Below are 26489 nucleotides of genomic sequence, written 5' to 3' on the forward strand. Positions count from 1 at the left end.
ACTCGGATCCTTCCACTTGGGAGGCAGGCGGCGGAACCACTGAGCTAAATTCCCATTGCCACTTAAAAATATTTTGAGTAGGGCCGGGGATTTAGCTCAGCGGTTTCACCGCCTGCTGCGCAAGCGCAAGGAACCGAATTCGATCCCCAGTACCAAAAAAAAAAAAAAAGCAGTACTTAAAAGAAAACTTAAAACTCTAATTGCTTATATTAGAAAAGAAGTTCCAGGGCCGGAGATTCGGAGATTTACCTCAGTGCTTCCAACACCTGCCTAGCAAGTGCAAGGTCCCGAGTTCGATCCCTAGTACCAAAAAAAAAAAAAAAAGCCCTAAAATCAATAACAAGATCATTTAAAACACCTTAAAAAGAACAATGCAAACCAAAGAAAGAAAAATAAGAGAAACTCATTAACTAGAAAACAAATAAGCCAGGTGGGGTGGCCCATGCGTGTAATCCCAGAATCCCAACACTCTGGGAGGCTGAGACAGGAGGATCAAAAGTTTGATGCCGGGGATTTAGCTCAGTGGTTCCACCTCCCGCCTCAAAAGTGAAAGGACCTGAGTTCGATCCCCAGTACCAAAAAAAAAAAGTTTGAGTCTGCCAGTCCAACTTACTTAGCAAAGAAAGACTCTGTCTCAAAATACAGAAAGAAAATGAAAAAGCTGAGGGTTCGTTCAATCCCCAGAAGTGTGAAAAACAAAACAAAACTTGTAAAACTTTTAGACACTTTACAAAGGATAATATACAAAATGGCTAGGGCCGGGGATTTAGCGCAGTGGTTTCGCCGCCTGCTGCGCAAGGACCTGAGTTCGATCCCTGGTACCAAAAAAAAAAAAAAAATGCAAAATGGCCAATAGGCAGAAGAACAGGTGCTCAACCCTTTTATATATAAATGATGAATAATTCACAAATTAAAATGAGACATTATTATATAACTATTAAGTTAGCTAAAAAGAAAAAAACTGAGTCTCATATATTGCTGGCGTGAATGTAAAACGATACTACTTTGGAAAAGGGGCAGTTTCTTAAAAAGCTCATCATACTCCTCCAACTAACCAACCTAGGATGGCAAAACTCTTCTAGGTATTTATGAAGTGAAATGGAAACATCTGTCCATACGAGACTCAAGCATGGCTGTGCATAGTGGCATACACCTTTGATTCCAGCACTGTGGAAGGCTGAGGCAGGAGGATCTCACTTTCAAGCCCAAAGTGGGCAACTCAGCAACTTAGTGAGACCCTGACTCACAATTTTTAAAAAAGGGCTAAGGGATGTAGCTCAGTGTGAAGGTCCTGGGTTCAATCTCAAGTAATACACACACACACACATATCATACATGAGGGAAATATAAACCAAAATTACATTGAGATTCCATCTTACCCCAGTCATAATAGCAATCAAGCAGAATACAATAAATGCATACATACACAAATAAATGCTGGCGAGGATTAGAGGCACTTTGACACTGCTGGTAGGAACTGCTGGTAGTTAGTACAGCCAGTATGAAAACCAGTATGAAAGTTTCTCCAAAAACTAAAAATAAACTTACCATTTGATCCAGCCACACCCATCCATGGAATATACCCAAAGGAAATAAAATTAGCATACCAGAGGGACATGCACACACCAATGTCTACTGTGGTACAATATATAATACCCAAGACTGGAACCAGTCTAGGTGCTCATTAATACATTAATGGATAAAGAAAATGTGGTATATATTAATACACAACTGTTTTTAAATTAGCTAAAAAGAAAAAAACTGAGTCTCATATACTGCTGTGAATGTACAATGATACTACTTTGGAAAAGGGGCAGTTTCATTATTTTTTTGGTACTGGGATCAAACAACTCAGGACCTTGGGCTTTCGAGACAGGAGCAGCACCACTGAGCTAAATCCCTGGCCCAAGGGCCAGTTTCTTAGAAAGTTCATCATATTCCTCCCAACCAACCAACCGAGGATGGTAAATACTCTTCTAGGTATTTATGAAGTGAAATGGAAACATTTGTCCATTCAATATTCATTCATAACTGTGTGCAGTGGCACACACCTGTGATTCCAGCACTGTGGAAGGCTGAGTCAGGAGGATCTTACTTTCCATAATGGCTGTACTAGCTTACATTCCCTCCTGCAGTGTCAAAGTGCCCCTCACAAGGGAGTATTACTGGCCATAAAAAGAATGAAAGTTTATCATTTGTAAAAAAAACTGGAGGGATCTGAGGATCATCATGTTGAACAAAATAAGAAATATTGTAAGTTCTCCCTAATGCAGTATATAGACTAAAAAAACTGACAACATTTTTTTAAATTGACAAGAAAGGAGACTACTATTTGACAAGAGGAAAAGAAGAAGGGAAAGGGGGTGTAAGTACGGGTAATAGAGCCAGGAATATGATCAAAATGCATTACACACACTGAAACCCTCCCCCCCAAAATGTCAAACTAGGGGTGAGGGTGGGGTAAGGGTGTGCTGGAGGAAAGAGATTAAAGTACATTGTGTTCATGTACAAATCTCCTAAAATGAAACCCATTAATCTGAATAACCAAGATACACTGATAAAAAAAATGTGGGGGACCTGGGCATGGTGGCATCTGCCTGTAATTCCTAGCACTTAGGAGGCTGAGGCAGGAGGATCACTCAGAGTTCAAGGTCAATCTAGGCTACCTAATGAGTTCAAGGCTAGCCTGAACTACACAGTGAGATTCTACCTCAAAAAAAAAAAAAAAAAAAAAAGAGAGAAAAACTTGTTATCTAAATTGTGATAGTTTCAGAGATACATACACAATCAAGGCTGATCACAGCTACACTTTTAAGGACAGTTCTCAATTATATACATATATATACATATACACGTTTTTGGTTTTGTTTTGTTTTGTTTTTTGGTACCAGGGATCGAACTTGGGACCTTGTGCTTGTGAGGCAGGCAGCAGAAACACTGAGCTAAATCCCCGGCCCCTATTCTCTACAATTTTATTAGAAAAGTATTTTAGATTATCTCAGTATCCCAGTATTTAGTAATTTCTTTAATCCTACCTGTCTTTAAAGTCTAATCTTTTCTTGGGCCGGGGATTTAGCTCAGTGGTTTCGACACCTGCTGTGCAGGCGCAAGGACCCGAGTTTGATCACCAGTACCAAAAAAAAAAAAGTCTAGTGTTCTCCATGGTTTCATTCTCTACTCTTGTAGTCTCACTTCTCACCACTGGTCTTGAACTTCACAATCTCCTAGAAAGCTAGTTAAAAATAAGGATTCCCATGCCTCAACCCAAAGATTCCAATTCTGATTATGGATGAGAGCCCACTCATTTGAAATCTTTTTTGCGTCCTTTTAAACATTAGTGTCATCTCCAAATCTTTTAACAATTATCCCTAGGTGAAGCAAGGTACACACTGAGAAACAGTGCTTGAGCCGCCTTCCCTGGAAGGTCTATTCACTACTCATCCAGTGAAGGAAAGTATCTTGTGTCCAATAACTTTCATAGCTGCTGATTCTCAATTTCAGACCAGCTCTTCATCCATTTATATTTGTTCCACATGTTGCTCCTCACTCAGGAATTCCTGGTTCAGATGGATGACTCCAACATCCATGCTGGCATCCATGTTGCCATAGCCACAAAGCCACAGACATCCAATCTTCCTTCCTTTTACCTCTCTTCTCTAGTCCTCACCTACAGACCCTGAATGTTGACCCCTATATATTCCCAATATATGGTTATTACCCCATATTCTTCATTTCTCTTAGGCTACTGTAATAGTCCCTGAGTCAATTTCCCAGCACCCTTCCGAGTCCCCTCATGAAGCTACCAGAGTGATCTTTCCCTTTCAGGATAAAATTCCAGCACCTTAGTAAGATATAAAGAAGCCCTTCATGAGCTGGCTCCTTCCAGCCTCTCTGAACCAACTCCCTGCAACCCTCTCTCCCCCATGCCAGTCAAACAGGACTACTGGTTATCCTGTTAACTTCTTGTAACTCTTCAAACGTTGTACTCTCTTGTGAAAAATCCATTTTCCTAGCTAACTGCATTCCTCCTCAACTTACAAGCCTCTGCTCAGGAATGACCTACTCTAACAACCCATTCCTTCCAAGCCATCACTTGCCTCTCCCAACAGTCATATTAAATTTCCATTTCAAAATATTTAGTTATTACACTGTGTTGTGCTCATCTACTTGCCAACCTCCCACTTTGGACTGCTGTGTCTGTTTTTCATATCAGTATATCTAACCTACACAGTGTCTACAAAGCAGACAGTAAATGTTATCTGAATGAAAGAATCACCTAATGAGTTTCTAGTTCATGAGAATATTTTCTTTTGTTTTAACCATGGAAAAATACAACACATTCAGTACACAAAATAAACCAGTCCTTGGGGCCGGGGATTTAGCTCAGTGGTTCTGCCGCCTGCTGTGCAAGCGCAAGGACCTGAGTTCAATCCCCGGTAAGAAAAAAAAAACAACAAAAAACCAGTCCTGCGGCCCAATACTTTGAAAATAAAAGGATCTCTTACAACCATTTTCATCTTCCTTCCAAAGCTCATCACTGTATTTATGAGCACAAATCTATGTGTGGAGAAATCCTGGACTACCACCGAGTCAAACGTTCCTTTTTTGTTTTGTTTTGTTTTAAGCCAGGGATTCCTCCCCAACACGAGGTTTAGACCTGCCACGGTCCAATCCAGTAGCCATTAGCTACAGGTGACTACTTCAATTTAAATCAATTAAAATTAAGTAAAATTTAAAATTCAGTTCCTCAGTTGCACCAGCCACATTTCAAGTGTCTAAAGCCCAAAAAGCCATAGGTGGCTGATGGCTCTGACACCGGACAGTGCGGATGCAGAACATTTTCATCAGTTCTACGGACAGAGCTGGAGACACAATCATAGAAAGACCCCAAAAACCTCACTTACTTCTTTGCTCCCACGATTCTGGCGCTCCTCTGCTGCTTAAAGGATGTGGGTCCCGGGGTCTAGCAAATCACAAGCATACGAGTGAGTGCTAGGGTATCTGATCGTCGACCACAAAGAGACGAATCCCCCTTGCGCCGGGAAGAAACGAAGCTCTCCCGGGGCGACTATCTCAAATGGAAGGCAACACTTCTGAGGAAAAGTATGCCGTCCTACTTTCCTAAAAGGTAAAGACAATACCAGAGCCTGCGATCTTCCCCCATTCTCAAAATCCAGCCCCAGGGAGGCTCTAAAAGGGAGAAAAAAAGAAAACGGATACGGGGGGCATTTGAGGACGTAAAAGGAACCGAAACTCTTCGCAATCCGCCAAGAAGTGAGTCTAAGAAGGTGGGGAACAGGGGAAAAAAGTGGGGGAAAAGGGGACAGGTGGATATGACCTAAAAGGGTGGGGCCTACGACGGGGTCTAATAAAACCAACTCTGAGCAAGGGACAAAAGCGAGGAGCTGCGTGTTCCCGGCTCCACAGCGCTACCTCTAAAGCATAACGGTCACGCCAAGAAACTCACGGCGGGGACTGCACCGAGTCTGGAAGACATCACTCCCTCTCCACGCCTAACAATTTCACCCAAGGGCTCCGTCCAGACCAACGCCACTTCCGCTCTCTCTGCTCTCCCGGATGTGGACTCAGGGCCGCCTAGCCCGGGTCTGAACGTTTACTTCCGCCTAGCGGCTTCCAAGGGGGCTGCGGAGGGAAGCGGTCACGTAACGACTCACTCGGCGTCCGCGGAGATCCCGCCTCCCATTGCGCCGTGGGACCCTGGAGACCCGGAGAGCGAGAGGCGGAGCGAAGGGGCGGTGGGTGGAGACGCCGCCCGAGAACCCGGGCCCTGTGTCCCTCCCTTCACCCCCCCCCGCAGGTGGTCTTGTAGATGCACACGGAGATCAATTATTCCCTTTATTGATATTAGAAATTACAGGGCCGGGGATTTAACTCAATGGTTTCGCCACCTGCTGCGCAAGCGCAAGGACCCGAGTTCCATCCCCGGTACCAAAAAAAAAAAAAAAAAATTACAGACTCATGCTCGCTCCCCTCCCCACAGGTAAAGAGGTGTCAAGGTTCTTTCATTGTCGAGGCGGGAATTGAAGGCAATGGCTGTGGAGGAAAAAAGCTAGGAAAGGAGAGCTAGATAAAGGGTTGAGGGAGACATCTGTAATCTGCCCTGCTTTTGAATTTTTCAGTGGTGTCCCTAGGAGACACGTTTGAGTAACTCTTGAACTCTTTAGGCAGACTATGTCTGGGCCTCTCCTTAGGGGAACTGTCTTTGAGCCTCTCCTCAGGGGGGTTGTGATGAGTTTTCTCAGCGCGACTGCGTTGGCTCCTCTCCGAGTGGCTGGGTTCTCTCAGCGGTACTGGGATGCGTTCTCTCCGAGGGACTGCGACGGGTTGTCCCAGAACTATGGCCTTTCCTCCCAGACAGATGGTGAGTGGTGGTTGTCCCAGAGGAGCCGTGGCTTCTCTCTGAGGCACTGCAACGGCTCCTCTCTGAGCCACTGTGACCTCTCCTCTCCGAGGGACTGTGACCTCTCCTCTGTGAGGGACTGCGAAGTCTCCTCTCCGAGGGCGTGCGGCGTCACCTCTCTGAGGAACTGGGACGACTTCCCTCCAAGGGACTGCGGAGAGTTTTCTCAGAGAGACTTTGATGGTGTCCCTGAGAGGGTGCGCACTGGCTCCTCTCAGAGGGATTTTTGTCGGGTTCTGTCCCTGGAGGAGCTGTGGTGCTTTTGCACCTTGTGTGTGTGCTTCTCTTTGAGATGACTCTTGGAGGTTCTCTTCCGAAGGGCACCAGGCAGATTTCTCGGTTGAGCCTGAAATCTGGTTCCTGGTGTGGGCAAGTTCTCAGACTCTTGGCTAGAGATTTCATCTCTGTGGAAGTTTTTCTTTGTGCTGCTGCTACTGACATTTTGAATTGTACCCAAAGGCTGCATGACTGAGGTAGTGTGGAAAGTAATTCCTCTTTGGGAAGCTGTGAGCTTGGGCAGTTGTCAAGGTCTGGGATGGGAAGAGCTAGCTCTTTTTGGCTGATGAGCTAATCTGCATTGGTCTGGCCCTCCCCAAAATATGTCCTCCTGATTAGTGATTGGATTTGTTGGCCTTTGCATGACAATTGGCATCCTCTTGTAGTCCTTAGATTTTTGTTGTAAATTGTAGTTTTTACTTGATGACAAATTTTCTAGCTTTGTCCTATCTTCAGGCTTCTTCTGTCCGACAAAAGGCATAATACTGTGTGCTGTTTGGAATACTTCCTTTAGGCCTTGAAAAAGCAGTTCCATGAACTTGAGATCCGAGGATTTCTTAGGTTGTCTTTTTAAAGAAGCAGTACTTGTCTGAGATGCTCCAATCCTCTTCCTCCTTAAAGGGGCTGGTAATTCCCTAGAAGTACTTTGTATTGTGTTTTGTGATCTAAATCCCTTTGTGATTCTTTTCATTGGATCTTTTGAATCAGAGGTCTCTTTTGTTCTCACTTTAGTGCATTTCTCATTGTGATTGCTTTCAGAATCACTCTCTGACAGGGAGTGAACTTTAGGGAACTCATGGTGCTCAGACGCTCCAATTTCTGTCTTGCTGACTGATTCAAGATTGCTCCATTGCTTTCTCCTGATGTGGACTTGGGAAGGATCAGGAGAGTGGGAAGATCCAGACTGAAAATCTACTGTGGGACCAACACTCTTGGAAGCTGGAGAATAGATTTTAGCTTTCTTTTGTGATGGTGATATAGGACTTCTTGGTATGGTGTGTCTGTCTCTTCCTTGATACTTTGAGACTTGAGGTCTTTTCTCAGTTCGCAACCTAAAGCCAAGATGCACCCAAACCTTACCATGGCCTTCAGGAGTCCTCACAAGGTGGAGCTGTGAATAGATAAGAAGATAAGATGCAGGAGTAGTTGTAATTTATGATTGCAAGTAAATTCTGAACATCGGCCACACTGTAGGCAGAAGGGATATTTTAAGACAAGACCTGAAGTTAGAGGTGGAGGCACATTAGGATGTATTTGACTCCTTATGAGTTTCGCTGCAACTTTTTGCTCCAGATCTTGTAGTAGGCGGAACTGTTCTGAGGAGTCATTCTTGGCCTGAGAATAACTTGGTCTTTGGAAGTAAAGGGGCCCAAAAGTCACTGTCTCTGAATCAGAGAGTGATTCATCTTCCTTATTGTGAAATATCCCATGGGAAGTTTCTGACTCTACTTGGATAGGAAGCTGGCCCCCTACACATGAAACTGGCATGTACTCAGTGGCTTCCTGGGACTTATCACAGAGCTTTGAGTTTCTTTTCTTTATTCTCAGTCTGGTCCCAGAGTATTGATATATTATGCAAGATGTGAAGCCACGTGTCCACACCCTTAACCCCTTTCTTTGTTTCATAACCATGGCATAAAGCATGCCTCTGAATGTAGTTTTTGAAAACTGGAGGCTTTGAAACAGTATCTGGACCCTTCTCTGGCAGGGTCTTGGAAAATTCCATCAGTTCAGCTGGAACCCCAAATAAATTCTGAACACATTGACAGACATCTTCAGTGGCTCTTTTTGCTAAACATGTTCAAGAACAAAGGTTCCTTTCTATAGTGGTCCCTAAGACATTCCCCAGCATTAGCATAGTGGAGAGATATTTTCTAGGTAGTCTCTGCCTGTCGGCATGTCTCTCCCAGACATTCTATTGTCTCCCCAAGAAAGATTGAATAGGGCTTCTTTGAGGCCCTAATCCTGCCTGAGAGGTCCCAGGTGGTGATCTCCAGCTTTGCAGTGGATGTTGGAAATACTTCTGCAGTGAGTCCTCTTAATTCCTCCATCTGCTTCCTTGTAGTTCTTTCCTTAGATACAATAGCCACTCCCGGGATCTCAGGATGTGAGGTTTCCACAGTGTTCATTGTCTTATCAGAGGGTTGAGTATGAAGAGCCAAGGGAAGGGCTGAAGAGTGTATCATAAAAGGGTCTATGTAGGACTCTTGATGTTGCAAAATATCTGTTCCAAAGGTTTTCATATCCATAGCTCTCAATTCTTTTGACATCTCAGAATCCTGAAGTTCTCCTAATTCATATGTTTTAACAGAACTTGGAATGAGTGGGGTTGAAGGGTTGTGAGGGAATCTAGAGAAATAATTCTTAATTTGTAACTCTTCTCCTGATGTTAATTCCTCAGAGTCCTCATTCTGGTACACCTGTTCTTGATTCAAATCCTCATATTTCATGACCTTAGGAGGTTCTTTTGTTATCCCTATGGATTTTACAAGCTGAAGCCTTTGCTCAGGAGTCACTACTCTAGGTTCCTCAAATGAAAATGTTTGTTGTGAGGGTAATTCTGCAAATTTTACTTGAATATTTGGAGTTGGGGTTAATTCTACAGGCTTTACCAATTCTTGAAGATTTGATTATAAAGAAGAATTTGAAGATTTTGGATATAAACCTAAACAATCTGTTACTTCAATCCCTGATCCTATGGCAGATTCTGTCTTCACACTTTGACTTTTTTGTTTTGGGGGCAACTTGAAAGATTCTTCTATCTGCAGCCATTGGTTAAAGGTCAAACTTACAGATTCTGGCACTTGATATCCTAACCTTAAAGTTTTTCCTGAAGCTCTCTCATAATCTTGTGACTTTGGAGTCAATTCCATAGGTTCCTGAGAAGTCAACCCTACACATCCAGGAACTTGAGGGCCTAGCCCTGGTGTCATTCCTGAAGCAGAGTCTGGGAAATGATATAATGGCTTTGGTATCAGTATTATAGATTCTTCCTTTTGCAATCTTTTCTCAGAAATTATTCCCATGGATTCTATGGCTTGAGGACAGAGCTTTGGATATTTCTCTGTATATCCAGTGGCTTGACTTACTGGCTCTGAGGTCATTCCAAGAAATTCCTTCTCTTACAGCTTTGCATCACAGGTAAACCTTGTACCTTCTGTAACATGATGTTTGTGCTCTGGGGCCTTCTCTTCAGATTCTGTAACTTGCTACAGTGGCTTTATGTATAACCCCCCCCCCCCCCAATCTTTCAGTTGGGGCCATAATTGAGAGAACAATTCCAGTGTTGCTGGAGTTTTGTGGTTTTTTCTTGTGATTGATTCTGATTTTGACCCTTGATCACTTAGCACTGAAGTCAGATCAACAAATTCTGGTACTTGAAGATCTAATTGCAGCGGCATCCTTGCAGATTCCATGGGTTTGCCTGTTGGCTTTGGGGTCAGCCCCACAGATTTCTCTATACTTTCTGGGCCTTTATCTGCCAACCCTTCTGTCATTTCCGAAGATTCTGTGGCTTGATATATTGGTATTGAAATCAAATTCACATATTCAGGGACTTGGTGCCTTGGTTTGGGGGTCATCTCTTTATATTCTACAAAGTGATGCCCTGTTCTAGGAATTATTTCAGAGGATTCTGTATTTTGAGAACTTGTTCTCAGAGATTGATTTGCAAATTGCACTTTTTGAGGCAGTGGCCTTGGTGCTAACTCCACAGATGTGGCAACTTGCTATAGAGGTAATGAAGATAATTCCACATGTTTTATGCTTTGGAACTTTGGCTCTGAAGTAAACTCCAAAGAATTTATACCTTGTTGCTGTGTTTCTGGAAACAAATTTGAAAATTTGACACTACTTAGTGCTGGTCCTGGTAGGAGATTTCTAGTTGGCTCTGGTCCCAACACTACTGATGTCACACCTTGCCATCCTACATTCAACTCTTGGCTATTTATATCTTGCTGTTGGGATCCTGTCCTCAGCTCCACAGATTGCAAATTTTGAAAATTTAACTCTGGTGCAAACATCTCACATTTTAAATCCTGCACTTCAGAGCCTGAAATCAGTTTTACAGAGTCTGCAGCAGAAAGTAATGACGGGCTGCTCATCCCCTCACACTTTACATCTTTAAGCAGTGGATCTGGTAAAACTACCACAGATTTCACACCATTTAATGGAGGCCCTAAAGTGAACACAGGTTGTACAACTTGCTGCTTCCACTGAAGCTGGCTCTCTGAAAATTGGACCCCTTGAAACTTTGTCCCTGGGGTTAACTCAGAAGATTTCATACCTTGCAAGTGTGGTCCAGAGTTGACCATTATAGATGTATTGCTTTGAATTTTGTTCTTGAATTCAGCTTACAAGATTTCATTTCTTGAAGTTTTGAAGCTGGAGTTAATCCAGAAGGTTTCACACACTGCAAATGTGGCCCAGGGTTGCACCCAGTACACTTTACACACTAAGGTTTTAACTCTGAAGAAGATGCAGAGGAATTCACACCTTGTAAATGTGGTCCAGGGTTGCACCCAGTAGAATTTACACACTGAGGTTTTGGACCTGGAATGCATGCAGAAGAATTCACACCTTGCAAATGTGGCTCAGAGTTGCACCCAGTAGAATTCATACACTGAAGTTTTGGCCCTGGAGTGCATGCAGAAGAATCCACACCCTTCAAGTGTGGCTCAGGGTTGCACCCAGTAGAATTTACACATTGAGGTTTTAGTCCTGGAATGGATGCAGAAGAGTTTATACCTTGCAAATGTGGTCCAAGGCAGCGGACCTTAGATTTTATATCTTAAAACTCTGTCGTAGGTTTCAACTTGGAAGACTTTTCAGAGCCATCACTGACCCCTGTATAGTTCACTGTTGGATGGTTTATAGACTCACATTTCACACCTTGGAACTTGATGCCTGGGTTGAATTCTACAGATTGCATACTTTCATCATATATTTGTGGTATCAACATAGAAAATTTCCTGTTTTGAAATGGTGGAGCAGACTTGGACCTCAAAGATTTTCTATCTTGTATCTTACTTAGAGTCACCTCAAAAGATTTCACATCTTGCTGTAGTAACTGAGGCATAACTCCCACAAATTTCTCTTTTTGAAGTTTTGTTTCTGGGATTATGTGAGATTTCACACCCTGAAAGTATAGTCTAGAACCAAACTCTATAGATTTTATATATTTAAACTTTGTCTCTGGGATTAGCTTAGAATATTTCACATCTTGCAACTGGGGGTCTGAGTTGAATTCTGCAGATTCCCCACTTTCAAGCTTTGTCTTTGGTATTAAAGCCGATGTTGCATCTTGTAACTTTGGACCATGGTTGAATTCTACAGATTTCACATCTTGAAGCTTTGTCCCTTGAACCAACTCAGATTTTTGGCTTTGAATTTGTGGTCCAAAGTTGAAATCTTGAAGTTTTGTCCCTGGTGCCACTTCAAAAGCTTTTATACTTTTAAAGTGTTGTCCAGATTTCATACCTGGAAACTCCTTCCCCAGGATCAAATCAGATTTCTCTCCTGTTAACTTTGGACTAGATTTCATTTCTACATATTTCACACCTTGTAAGTGTGGTTCAGAACTGAAATCCATAGATTTTGTATCTTGAAGCTTTATACCCATGATCAACCTAGAAGATTTCACATCTTGCAACTGTGGACCTGAGTTGAATTCCATCAGTTTTGTTTCTTGAAGCTTTGTCCTACATGTTGACTCAGAAGATTTTACACCTTCAAACTGTGACTGAGTTTTGAAGTCTGTAGACTTGACACCTTGAATCTTGTTTTCCATGGTCAAATCAGAAAATGGTGTACCTTTTGACTGTGAGCTGGGGCTTAACTGAATACATTTTTTATATTGGAACTTTGTCTCAGGTCTCAAGTTAGAACATTTTGTACTTTGCCACTGGGGCCCAGAGTTGAACTCCTCAGAGTTCATACCTTGAGGCTTTGTCTGAAGAGCCAATTCAGGTGATTTCATACTTTTCAAGTGTAGTAGAGAGTTGAACTCTACAATTTTATCACTTTGTAATTGTGGTGCTTGGCTTAAAATGCTCGGTTTCACTCCTTGAAGCTGTGGCTCTTGCATAAACATACCCTGAAGCTCTGTATCTGGGGATGACTCTAAGAGTTTCACTTGTAGCTGTAGTCATGGGGTCAACTCCAGTGATTTCACATTTTGCAAATGAAGCTGTGGGTTGAATACCATGGATATTACATCACAGAGCTTTGGCCTTGAAGTTGGGTCATAGGATTTCATACTTCTGAACTCTGGCCCAGATTTCAAATCAGTGGGTTTGAACCCCCGTGAAGCTGATATTCCTGGAGTGATGCCAGAGATTGTATACATTGGCGCTTTGACCTTGGAGACAATTCAGATGTCTTCACATCTCTCAGTTGTTCTGAAGGTTTCAACTCTACAGCTGTGACACCTTGAGATTGTGGCGCGGATTTTATAACTTGGAACTGTGGTCCTGGTATCCACTCAATAGTCTTCATACTTCCAAGCTGTGGCCCTGGGTAGATCTCTGCAGATTTCCTTTCTTGAAGCTGTGGCTCTGAGGTTGACCCAAATTTTTTCCCTTTTTGTAGCTTGGACCCTAGGAACAACTTGGAGGTTTTCCCACACTGTTTCTGTGGCCCAAGGTCGAATTTCATAGATTTTTTACCTTGATTTTTTGGCCCTAGAGTCAATTCAGATGACTTCACACTTCCCAGCTGTATGAAAGATTTAAACCCTGTAGGTTTGACACATTGAGATTGTGTCTTCAGATTTAATGCTGTAGATTTCACACCTTGGAACTCAGGTCCTGGTATCCACTGTAGAGATTTCCTGTTTCCAAGCTGTGGCTCTTTGTTTAATTCCACAGTTTCCACACCTTCAAGGTGTGGCTCTGAGGTTGAAGCAAAAGTTTTCCTGTTTTGTAGCCACTGTCCTGGGAGCAATTCAGGGGTTTTCACACACTCTAACTGTGACTTAGGATTAAACTTTGTAGATTTTGCTCCTGGAAGTTTAGGTCCTAAAGTCAATTCAGATGACTTCACATCTCCCGACTGTATGGAAGATTTCACTTTTTCAGATATAAAACCTTGAGATTTTGATCCAACATTTAGCCCTACAGAGGTCACTCCTTGGAACTCAGCCCTTGACATCCACTGAATAGTTTTCATACTTCTGATCTGTGGCTCTTTGTTTAACTTCATAGTTTTCATGTCTTGAAGCTGTGGTCCTGGGGTCAACTTGGGAGATTTCCTACTTTGCAACTGTGGTCCATATTTGAATGCTTTAGCTCTTACATCTTGAATATCTGGTCCTGGAGCGAATTCAAATGGTTTCATATTTTTCAACTGTATTTTGGAATTGAGTTGTACAGATTTTATATCTTTTGATTTGGGCTCTGGAATGAACTCCAAAGACATTATACTGTCTGACTCAAATCCTTTCTTCAGTTGTTCTATATTCACGTTTCCATCCTGGTAAGTTTACAAATACCTGGCCATCCTGTCCAGGATCAAGAGTTAAACTCACTGGTGTCACCCCTTGAAAGCGTTGCTTTGGGTCTAAATCCACAGATTTTACTTCTTGAAACCCTTGTCTTCTGGTTACATTCACAGATTTTGTCTCCTGACTCTTTAGCCTTAGGTCCAATTTCACAGATTTTTCACATTGCAGCTGTGAATCTGGAGTATCCTTTACAGATTTTAAATTTTGCAGCTCAATTAATGGAGTAACAGTCACAAGTTTCATATCTTGCGTTTGTGGCTCTGAAATGAGTTCCTCAGGTTTCATACTCTGCAGTTCAGACCTTTGAAGAACCTCCTTGGACTTAACAACTTGAACCAATGGATCTGGTGGAAAAGCCACAGAATCCCCACCTTGCATCTTTGGCCCAAGTTTCAATTCAGTAACTTTCGTATCTTGAATCTTTGTACCTGAGACTAACTCTTCAGTTTTCAAATCTTGAATTCTTGAACCTGGAGTCACCTCCACAGATTTTAAACCTTGTAGCTGGGGACTTGAGGTTAACTCCATAGATTTCATACCTTCTAGACTTGGTCCTGGAGTTAAGAACACAGATTTCTTATCTTTCAACTGTGATCCTAAAGGCATCAACTCAGATTGTAAACCTTGAGGCCCTGAACCTGGGGCCAGATCCCCAGCTTTTATGCCTCTTGTCTGTGGCCCTGGACTTAACACCATAGATTTGACTTCTCCTGGCTCTGGCTTTGGTGTTAACTTCATAGATTTCCTACCTCCCAAATGTGTCCTTAGGGTTAGCTCCACAGATGTCATATCTTCTGGCTGTGGTTCTGAGATCAGCTTCCCAGATTTTAAACCTTGAAGCCTTGAGACTGGGATATGCTCCCCAGGTTTTATATCTTCCAGCTCTGGCTCTTGGATCAATTCAGAGTATTTCATACCTTGTGACGGTTGCCCCCTGGTCAACTCAGAATGATTTGCACATGGTAACTGTGGAGCAATAGCAGTAGAAGAGATAGAAGTCATCAAACCATCTGTCTGAGTTGGCCTTGGGGTCAAATTTGCAATTTGAGACTGTGAACCTGAGATCAAACCCCCAGATTCTATATCATGTGACTGTGCTGATGGAATCTCCATGAAACTTATGGTTTGTAATAGTGCCACTGGAGTTACTTTCATGTAATCAATGACCTGATGTAATGGTATTGAGATCATTTCCAGTGATTCTGTGTTTTGATGTATTAGGTGTAAAGCAATCTTTACTTGTTCCATGGATTGACTTTGTGATACTGACGTTGTACTCACTGATTCCATGACTTTGTGCTTTGGCCCTGGGGCCATTTCCACAGTTTCCATGACTGTGTGTTGTGGCATTGGACTCATCTTTCCTGGTCTAATAGCTTGCTGATCCAACAATGAATTAATCTCCACAGACTCTGTGGCTTGATATTGTGGCCTTGGGGTCATTCCTAGTGGGTCTGTGTTACATGGATATGATTCATTAATCATTCTTTTAGAATCCATGACTTGAAGCAATGCTGCAGGAGTTATCTTCACATTATCTATGACTTTATTTAGTCTTGAGGCCATCCTGTTTCATTCTACAACTTGTTGCTGAGTCTTTGGAGTCACTTCCACTGATTCAGTTATTTGATTTGGTGGTTTAGGAGTTACATGCATTGTTTCCATGACTGCCATTGGCTTTACAGCTTGATTTGGTGCATGTGGGAACAAAGTCACAGATTTTGTCACTTCTAAATGTGATTGTGGGATCATCATCATTGAAGCCATGACCTGAAGTAATGCCAATGGAGTTATCTTTATGTTATCTTTGACTTTATAAGGAAGCCTTGGGGTCAGCTCCATATTAGTCACTTGTGTACTAGGCTGCTGAATTCTTTCTTCTGGAAGATCTACAACACTTTGCTCTGTACTAAGATGTTTTATCATTGCCCATGATTTCTGCACAGAACTAGAAACATTTGAAGACAAATGTCCGTCTAGCTCCCCTCTAGCCAAAGGAGACAGCCGGGCCAGGGCCCACCCTGGAAGTCGTGGTCTTTCACTCAAAACAGAATTTGGCCCATAATCTAATAACAAATGATTCCTGCTCCTTCTCTTATTTTTTGTTTTCTCTTCTTGTTTGCAAACATTTGGGGGTTCAAACAGAGTCAACAGAAGAGTTAGGTGGTGGTAAGTGTGAAAGAGCTTCCAAATACTGAATATGTTCTGGTTTCTCAGACCCTGAGGCAGTGATGTGCCTTGGTTCCTGAACACAGATGGTTGCTTTCTGTGGGAAACAGGCAAACAATCACTCCAAAATTGCCAAGTTGTCCCTTCAATAAAGGCAGGAAGGTAAGAGAGGCTGGAGCTGTTTCTTGATGATCCAGAGGAGGTGCTGTGATCAGTGGAATATGTTGCCTGCTCACAGACACAACAGGGTGGAACAGCCTCCTGAGCCTTAAGAAGAGAGGTGTTGGAAGAAGTCACATCCTTTGATTCTGGCAAATCCAATTCCATAAGACTTAATCTAAGAAATAAAGAGAAAAAGGTTTTACTTGCTTTGGAGCCAGAAAAGTGGGGGAGGAAATGGAAAGAGAGTGTCCCTTTCAAATGCAAAATATTTTTGGCCTGAGGGAGAGTTGGAAAAGAAAAAAAAAGTTACTTCCCCCAACGTCAAATAATAATGCAGGGCTGGGGATTTGACTCTGTGGTGCCATACCTGACTCCCAAGTGCAAGGTCCTGAGTTTGATCCCAGGTTCCCAGGAGGTAGGGAGGGGTCCCAAAAATTCCTCCACTGGGCAAAGGTAGGCATCTATTCCTGAAATAATACTTCACCCAAGTTGAACCCAGGACTTTTCCTGCTGCTACCTTCAGCTGGGAGGGGTGGCACACACCTGTAATGGAAGCACTCTGGGAAGCTGAGGCCAGAGAATTCCAAGTTCCAGCTTAGCCTTGGGCAATTTAGTGATTTAGTGAGATCCTGCTTCAAAATAACAACCTTAGAGCTGGGTGAGGCAGGCCTGTTATCTCAGCATTTAGAGGGCTGAGGCAGGAGGATTGCCTCAAGTTCCAGGCCAGCCCAGGCTCCACAGTGAGTTCAAGGCCAGCCTGAACTATATAGTGGGATCCTGTCTCAGAAAACAGAAACAAAAACAAAACTGAACAAAACAAAAAATAAAGTAATTAATTAAAAATTTTAGGGGGCAGGGATGTAGCTCAGGGTGCAGCGCCTGCCTGGCAAGGGCAAGGCCCTGAGTTTGATTTCTGGCACCAAAAAAAGAAAAAAAAAATTTTTTTTGGTACCAAGCATCGAACTCAGGGACCTTGTGCTTGTGAAGCAGACAGCAGCACCACTGAGCTAAATCCCCAGCCCTAGAAAAACAATTTTTAAAGGCTGGGGATGTACCTACCCTAGTGCAAAGGTTCTCAGTTCAATCCCCAATACCAGAAAAAAAATTGTCTTTTCCCCCTTTGCTTCCCTCCTTTACTCTCCCCTTTCTCCCTCTTAAATGCTCTACAACCTTGTCCTCCACCTAGAAACGATGTTCTCTGACCTTGCACTCTCCACGTGTTGGAAGATCTGTTGAAGACTCCTGCCCATTGACTGGAGCATACATTCCTGGGTCCAGCCCGCAGGGAGTTCTGAAATACTGGATGCAACAGAATGTGTCAGTGTAATTTAAGTGATATCAGAGTATCAGTAAGCAAACCATAAGGAGAGAGATTTAACTTGGAAAAGAGACCATGTCATAAGGAGAGAAGAGGACCAAGTATTTTACTCCTAACTTTTACAGTTAGGATGGTTTACATAGGACAGGCTGAAGACAGACTTTACTGACCGTGACAGGTTATCTTTGCTCCATTCCATCTTGAAGTTTTCTTCTGACTCTGAAACTGGGAATCGGGATGAAGAATCTATTAGCATTGACCACTGGGCTCATCCAGCACAGCCTTCTAATTTTGCACATAAGGAAACAATGATGAAATCATGAAGCTAATTAGTGGTAGAGCTCAGGTTTCAAGTTTAAAAAAATAATTAATACTATGCTGCCTTCAGCATGTAGTAGATGGCAGCCTTGTGTAGAGCAGGAATGATCATGGAAATGAGTTGGAGTGGGGAAAACAGAGGTCCTGATCCTTCTTTTCCTTCTGACATCTATGGTAGGGAAGGAAAGACACTGAAGCTTCCCTTAATGAACTCATAGTAGTTAATCTTTGTCTGTTTTCCTATCTTGCCATAATTCTTTCCTTTCCTTTGATCTTTGCATAAAAATTGAGGGAAAAAAAGCATGAGTAAAAGAACCATGGAAACATCTCTTTGGAAGTACAGATGCTAGAAAGAACAGGCATGCTGGGCATAGTGGTACATGCCTGTGGTCCCAGCACTCCGGAGGCTGAGGCAGGAGGATTGCCTCAAGTTCAAAGCCAGCCTGGACTACATAGTGAGTTCAAGCCTAGCCTAGGCTACATAGTGAGATCCTGTCTCAAAAACAAAACAAAGAATAGGCATATTTCTTCCATTTACACCGTCTTTTTCAACCTCCCTCCACCTGCTGTTTAAGGCTAGAATTTTGAAGCAGAAGGACAGCTGATCAGCCATTAGCCTTGAGCTGCAGAGTTAAGGATAAGATTGTTCTGACCTGTGCGTTTCCAGATCTTTTTCAGCTTCTGTTCCTTTGAAGTCTAGAGAAACACAAAAAGAAAAAATAAAATCAGGTTATTGTATTAGTCAGCTTTATATTGCAGGGACAAACTACTCGATTCACACAACTTAAAGGAGGAGTTTCATTTGGCTCACAGTTTCAGAGTCAGTCCATGATGGCTGAATTGGAGGCAGAAACATCATGGCACAAGGGCCAAGGAAGCTGCTCACCTCAAGGCAGCCAGGAAGCAGAGCAAGCAAGGAAGAGCCAAGGAGGGCCAGGGGCCAGTAGAGTCCCCAAGGCCACACCACACAACCACCAGACACAGGCACCAGTGCATTTTCCTAATCTAGGCGTCTTCTCAAGCCAGTCAAGGTGACGATCACAATTAACTGTCAGAGTTAGGTTCTAGATTAGCGACTTATGAACAGCACACCTCACAGAGAACAGAGAGTGACACAGCTGGCATCTAGAACTATGGCATTAATTACCTCACATTCGTTAATTTATGAATCATTTGTTGAGTACTAAATTCTAGGTATTTTGTATGGTGCTGAGACTACAAAGATTAGTGTGATCCCTGTACTATAGGAACTTACACTAGTAAGGGACAGTTGTCTAAACAGGTTAAGTTAAATCACCACATGGTAAAAGCTGTAACAGAAAGCCAGGCATGGTGGTGCACGCCTGTGATCCTAGCACTTGGGAGCCTGAGGCAGGAGGATGGCTGTGAGTTTGAGGCCAGCCACTGATACACAGTGAGTTCAATGCCAGCCTGAACTACATAGTGAGACTTTGTCTCAAAAAACAAAAACAAAGTACTGCCCAGTCTAGGCTATATAGCAAGTTCAAGACCAGCCGGGGCTACATAGTAAAACCTTTGTCAAAAAAATTTTCTCTTTTGGTACCGGGGATTGAACTCAGGACCTTGTGCTTACAAGGCAGGCACCGGAACCACTTAGCTAAGTCCCCAGTCCAAAAGTTTTTTGGGTTTTTTTGGTATCAGGGATCGAACTCAGATCTTTGTGCTTGCTAGGCAGGCACTGGCACCACTGAGCTAAATCCCTGGCCCCAGAAGTGTTAACTATTAAAAAATAAGCACCTGAACAGAAACAACAGAAAGCAGAAATAATCCTATAAAGACATCAGGTATTAAAATTATCAGACCTAGGTTAGAAAATAACTATATACATATATATTTTTGGGGGGAGGGGGCAGGGTCTCCCTATGCATTTCAGGCTGGCTTCGAACTCACCAAGGTCCTCCTGCCTCAGCCTCCTAAGTGGTGGGATTACAGGCATGTACCACCTCGCCCATCAGAAAATAACTATACATATTTAAAGAATAAAATGCAAACCTAACTATATTTTTCAGGAACAGAAAACTACAAAAAGTGATTTTGCAGATTTGAAAAAAAAGGCAAATATTGCTTGTAGAAATGAAACTCTCCTCACGCATGTGTGTCTGTGTGTTTACGTGTGCTATCATGAAAAATAATGTGGCCTTTGTTCCAGGTTCCTAGTACAGAGCTTCAGAACACCTTGGGATTTCACGAACGTTGGGGGGTCTCTTATGCTAATGAGATGAAAGAGGGTTGGCTTTTCTTTTTTTTTCAGGACCTTGTGCTTATGAGGCAGGCAGCGGCACCACTGAGCTAAATCTCCAGCCCAAGAACGGTAGTTTCAGCTTCCTCTTTAGAGGCTGGGATAACCTTGATTCTGAAATCTGGTAAAGACATTACCAGAAAGGAAAATAACAGGTCCATCTCTTTCATGGACATAGACACAAAATCCCAAATAAAATAGCAAACTAAATTTAGTGATATATATTTTAAAAATCATGAACATCATGAGCATGTTATATTTATCCTAGGAATTCACAGTTGGTTTATTATTTTTAAATCTCAGTATAATTCTGCATATTGATAGAACAAACAAGGAAAACCATATGACCATCTCAACAGAGGCAGGAAAAACATTAAAGTTAATAAACTTTAATGCCAATATAAAAAGAGATACAACTTAAAAATTGAAAAAGGAAGAAAAAGCAAAGTGAAAAATCAAATATCCATACATGCTAAAATTCTTAGCAAAATAGAAATAGGAACTTCCACAATTTAATAAAGAATGTTTGAAAAACCATATATAGAGCAAACATTATACATAATGGTGAATTATTTAAAAATTCAAGTACATAGAAAAAATGATAGGGATCTCCACTATACCACTTCTGTTGAACATTGTACTGGAAGTCTTACCCATGCAATAAGGCAAGGAAAAGAAAAGACAAGGTACCAGCCAGATGTGGTGGCACACACCTGTAGTCCTAGCACTTGGGAGGCTGAGGCAGGAGGACTGCCTCAAGGTTGAGGCATATCAAGACACTGTTTAATAAAAACAAATATTTTTAGGCCCGGGGATTTAGCTCAGTGGTTCTGCCACCTGCCTCACAAGCTGAAGGACCAGAGTTCGATCCCCAGTACCAAAAAAAAAAAAAATATATATATATATATATATATATATATATATATATCTTTTTTAAATTTAATTTTACTGGTACAATTTAAATGTGCATAACGATCACATTCACCTGTACTTGATATATCTTGATTTCTCTTTTATCCCAATCCCCTCCCTTCTCCTCAAACCACCCCCCCTTTACTTACAAAAACTTTGTTTCCATTTTTTCCCTTTTTTTCTCATTTTTTTCTCCCCCTCCTACAGTTTTCCTGTCCTTTTGAACAGTTTCTTCGTATTTCATAATATCTATTATACATTTTTGTCCTTATTTACCCTTTCAGTTTCTCACACCAGAGAGACAATGTGATATTTACACATATATGTCTGGTTTATTTCACTTAAGAGAATAGTCTCAAGTTGCATCCATTTAGCTATAAATGTCTCAAGTTTGTCTTTATGGCTGAGACAAACAAATTTTAAAAATGAAAGAAAGACGGAAGGTCTTAGGATGTAGCTCAGTGGTGCTATGGCTGCCTGGCAAACGCAAGGTCCTGAGTTTGATTCCCGGTACCAAAAAAGAAAAGGCATAAAGATTAGAAAAGGAAAAATTAAATTATTGTTAATTACAAATAATAAAATTATATAGAATATTTTTTAAACCTACTGATAATCAGAATTGATAAGCAAATTTAGCATGGTCTTTAGGTACAACATCAATTTTAAAAACTCTCACATTTCCAACTTTCAGAGTTATTTTTCAATGCCACTTAAAACACTATTCCAAACCAGATATTATGTGCCTCCTGATGATTATAAAATACTGCCTCCCTCCTCCCTCAAAACTAAGACTGATGAGTCTTAGATGAGTCCAACTTCCCCTTTGTCTTAGTTCATTTTCTGTTGCTATAACAGAATACCTGACTGGGTAACTAATAAACCAGAACAGTTTATTTTGGTTCATGCTTCTGCGAGTCCAAGGGCACAGTGTCAACATCTCAGTTTCTGAAGAGGTCCTCAGACAGCTTCAATTCATGGCAGAAAGCAGAAGGCAAGTAAGTGTTATGGAAGAGAAAAAGGGCCCCTCTTCCGTGATAGCGAATCCAGTCCTGAGAGACTCAGAACTCACACCTCTGAGGATTTAGCCAGTTTAGCAAGAAAAATATTAATCCCCTTTAGTCAGGCATGGAGGTGCATGCCTGTAATCCCAGCATTCAGGAGGCTGAGGCAGGAGGATCGAGGTGAGTTCGAGGCCAGCCTGGGCTACATAGCCAGAACCTGTCTCAACCCCCTCCCAAAAAGAAAGATATTAAACCCATCTAAAGTCCCACCTCCCAAAACTGCTACCTTGGCAACCAGATTTCAACATGAATTTGAGGATACAACCATCAAAACCTTAGCTTAGCACTCACAGGAAATACACAAAAACAACAGGGCACCTCAACTAACAACATAGGTATTTGATCACCAAAATGTTGACTAAAAAAATCCGAAGGACAAATGACCCATTTCCTCAACACATAAATGGAAAAAAATGAAAGAAATAAAGGTGGGTGACCTATGGATTAGAAAAGACTTAAGAAGGGCCAGGGATTTAGTTCAGGGGTTCTGCCGCCTGCCTCGAAAGTGCAAGGCCCCAAGTTCGATCCCCAGTACCAAAAAAAAAGACTTAAGTGACACACCCATATGTGACCCTGAGTCAAACAAACTCCAAATAATACCATGTCGTTTATGAAACAATTGGAATTTGAATACTCATTGGTATTTTATGAGGAAATATTGTTAAATGTCTAGATGTAATAATGGTATTGTGTTGCCAGGCATGGTGGCACATGCCTGTAATTCCAGCACTTGGGAGGCTGAGGCAGGAGGATCACTATGAGTTTGAATAATGAGTTCAAGGCCAGCCTGAACTACATAGTGAGACCCTGTTAAAAAATCAATAACAAAACAAAACAAAAAAACCAATAACAACAACAACAATAACAATAGTATTATGATTAAGCATCTTGCTTGTTTTTGTTTTTTTTTAATTTTTTGGGTACTGGGGATCAAACTTGGGACCTTGCGCTTGCGTGGCAAGCGCTGGAACCACTGAGCTAAATCCCTGGCCCATCTTCCTTGTTTTGAGACAGTCTTGCTATATGTTGCCCAGGCTGGCTTTTAAATCCTGGACTTGAGCAATCCTCCTACCTCAGCCTCCTAAGTAGTTGGGACTACAAGTGTGTGCCACTACACTCAGCTGATTTTTAAAGAGTCCTTATCTTTTAGATATAATTTCTAAAACATTTACAAATTAACTTATATTATCCAAAATTTGCTTCAAAATAATGTGGTAAGAGTTGAAGCAGGGAGACAGGCCCATTTAGATTCATTATACATTTCTATGTACTTTTGATTTGTTTGAAATTTTTCTTTATAAAAATTTTTAAAATTACTATATAACTGGGTTTTTGGGGGGTTTTTTTGGTACTGGGAACCAAACTCGGGATCTTCCCCTTGTGAGGCAGGCAGCGGAACCACTGAGCTAAATCCCTGGCCCTACTATATAACTTTTTTAAAACCCTGTATATTGCAAGCTGAATAGTATTGAGAGAAATAAGGTTTAAATAAATGAGAAACAAATTCATGGATCAGAAGACATTTTTAGGATGTCAGTTATTACCAATCTAAACTACAAATTCAATGTCATCCCAATCAACACCCTGCATGCTAATTATGTGACAATTAACAAGATGACTCAAAAATTACACGAAAACACCAAAGATGGAGAACAGCAGTGGCAAAGCTATGGCACGCGTGCCGCAGCAGGCACATGGAGCCCCTTGAGCCATATTACCCCAGCAGCCGAGCAGCGGATGAAGTTGTTTTTTCTAAACTAAAACCTCAGTATTCAGGTTTAATTGCAACGTTGCCATTTTGAGATAAATCAAGTGGGTTTTGGGGTGCAGTTTGGGCCCTCATCTCTAAAAGGTTCGCCATCACTTATATAAAGTAACACAATTGTAAGACAATCTAAATCGGAAGCCTTATACATTAGCAAATTTCAAGACACTACAAAGCTACATCATTAAATACAGTGAGGTTTTGGCTTAAGGCCAGATGAAGGTGAAAAACATCCAGTCTTGAAATAGACCAGGGATAATATTTATCTGATTTAGGACAGGGTCACCAGTGCAATCCAGTGAGGAAAGCCTTCCATAAACAGTGTGGGAGGAAGGGACTGGGGTCGGTGAGGTGCTGAGGGCCCTGCAAGTGGAGATCAGATTTAAAATTTTGATATATTTTCCTTCAGAAATTTTTCCATTAACTGATTTATCAGGAGTAATGAATGAAGCCACGTGTGGTGCACACCTGTAATGCCAGACTCTGGAGGCTGAGGCAAGAGAATCACTGTGAGTTCAAGGCCAGCCTGAACTACATAGGGAGACCTTGTCTCAACAAAACAAAAATAAGTAAATAAAAATTAAATAAAATCAAGAACTTCTGTTAAGATATCATATCAAGTTGAAAGGGAAGGCACAGAATGGGAGGATTTATATTTAAATGGCAGAGGACCCATGTTCATAATATTTAGTTATTTATTGAGGGTTTGTGTGTGTGTGTGTGTGTGTGTGTGTGTGTGTGTGTGTGTGTGTGAGACAGGGTCTTGCTATGTATTCCAGGCAGGATTGAACTCACTATGCAGCCCAGCCTGGCCTTGAACTCTCAGTGATCCTCCTTCCTCAGACTCCAGAATGCTGGGATTACAGACGTGTGCCACCATGCCCAGCTACCTGTTCATAATATTTAAAGAATTCTTGGAGCCAGGTATGTAGCTCAGTGGGACCAAACCTGCCTGGCAAGCACAAGGTCCTGAGTTTGATCCCAGGTACCAGAAAAAAAAAAGACAAAAGATTTGAACAGGCAGTTCACAAAAGAGAATTTCCTGGGCCGGGGATTTAGCTCAGTGGTTTTGCTGCCTGCTGCACTAGCACAAGGACCCGAGTTCAATCCCTGGTACCAAAAAAAAAAAGAGAATTTCCAGCTGAGTGTGGTGGCACACCCCTGTAGTCCCAGCACTCAGGAGGCTGAGGCAGGAGGATTGCCATGAGTCAGTGGCCAGCCTGGGCTACATAGTGAGTTGAAGGCCAGGCTGGACTATAGGGAGACCCTATCTGGAGACAGAGAGAGAGAGAGAGAGAATGAATTTCCAAATGGTCAATGAGAAGACGCTCAATATTATTAGTCACAAACACACATAAAATCAAAGTGCAATACCACACACCAGTGACTAAAGTGAAACTGATTGGCAAGATGGTAAGAATGTAGCACAAACACTACTCACGGGAGTGTTAATTAATTCTAGTGTAATCACTAGAAAATTGGCATCGTCAAATAAAATCAAACATAGATTCCAAGTGGCCAGGCAATTCCTCTCCTATTGGAAATAAGGATCCCACCAACAATGTGTTGTTTTCAGTTAACATCCTGAAACCTTCTTTGTCATGCAGGTATAAATTTTTAAATTATAAAACAATAGAAAACTGCTTTTTTGGAATGCAATATGCAAGAATTCCAGGCATTGGGCCATGGTGCTGCACCCCTGTGGTCTCAGCAGTTGGGTGGCCATGGCAGGAGGATCCCTGTGAGTTTGAGCCCGGCCTGAACATACCATGAGACCCTATCTCAGAAAACCCAAAAAACCCGGGTTCTCTCAGAGGCCTTTTAGAGCCCACCGGGGTCGGACTGCTGGCTCTCCCGCCCCCTTCCCCGCCCCGCAGTATTGGCGCCTCCGACTCCTATCACTCGCTCTTCCCTGGGGTTCCCTAAGCAACTGTCTGATCGACGTCTCTCCCACTCCCCCGGAAGCGCTTTATTCGCCCTCAGTCTCTGGCAACCCAACAGGCCCTCGAGCTTGTGGAAGTAAAGTGCAGGAAAAGGGCTCACAGGGACTCGTGGGAGGACACCCGGGCCCGCCCGGCCTGGCCCTGCCCACCCGGGTCCTCCCATGTGCCAAAGCGCGGTCATCTCTGGGTGCAGCGACCCGAGCAGTTTCAAGGGAGTTTGGTCCCCTACCTCCGAGTCTGTCTTGGCGGCCGGCCGGTTCCTGCCATGACACCTAGCAAACCGCACACAAACCGCACAAACAAGGAGACCGAATGAGAGTAGAAATTTGAGATATGGCGGCAGCGGGGTAAGAGGCTCCCAAATGAGCGCCCGTCACCCAAGC

The 26489-nt window shown here is 42.4% G+C and overlaps 3 protein-coding genes across 7 annotated transcripts in view; all 3 read right to left on the reverse strand.

Annotated features, from left to right (window-relative positions):
* The window catches only part of Znf512 (zinc finger protein 512), a 28170-nt gene extending 22468 nt beyond the window's left edge, over positions 1–5702 (reverse strand). For 2 of the 5 annotated variants that reach the window (XM_087216526.1, XM_087216525.1), the window contains exons 1-2: positions 5434–5568; positions 4905–4963 (exon numbers count right to left, since the gene is read on the reverse strand). Coding sequence is in view for 2 of the 5 variants with exons in the window: in XM_004839213.4 (XP_004839270.1) it covers positions 4905–4963; positions 5468–5497 (89 nt within the window). In the remaining 3 variants the exon portion in view is untranslated. Of the gene's footprint in view, positions 1–4904; positions 4964–5433 lie in introns of all 5 variants that reach the window. The other 3 variants (XM_004839213.4, XM_021253633.2, XM_021253635.2) reach the window with 3 other exon arrangements.
* Positions 5703–5890: 188 nt separating this feature from the next.
* Positions 5891–8531, reverse strand: LOC110348013 (spermatogenesis-associated protein 31H1-like). The gene is given in 4 exon segments (XM_087216519.1): positions 5891–6295; positions 6297–6646; positions 6648–7846; positions 7849–8531. Coding segments are annotated over 4 exon segments (2253 nt in total). The 5' UTR covers positions 8342–8531; the 3' UTR covers positions 5891–6084.
* Positions 8532–15586: 7055 nt separating this feature from the next.
* LOC110343849 (uncharacterized) lies at positions 15587–26489 on the reverse strand. Its single transcript, XM_004839214.4, has 5 exons — positions 26336–26489; positions 18819–18861; positions 18018–18072; positions 17733–17828; positions 15587–16704 (listed from the first exon to the last, which is right to left on the reverse strand). The coding sequence occupies exons 3-5, from the start codon at positions 18044–18046 to the stop codon at positions 15771–15773; spliced, it is 1059 nt and encodes a 352-aa protein (XP_004839271.2). The 5' UTR covers positions 18047–18072; positions 18819–18861; positions 26336–26489; the 3' UTR covers positions 15587–15770.

The sequence above is a fragment of the Heterocephalus glaber genome, unplaced genomic scaffold, assembly GCF_053883595.1.
Source record: "Heterocephalus glaber isolate CG9 unplaced genomic scaffold, H.glaber_assembly_v1.0 deba00001457, whole genome shotgun sequence".
NCBI lineage: Eukaryota > Metazoa > Chordata > Mammalia > Rodentia > Bathyergidae > Heterocephalus > Heterocephalus glaber.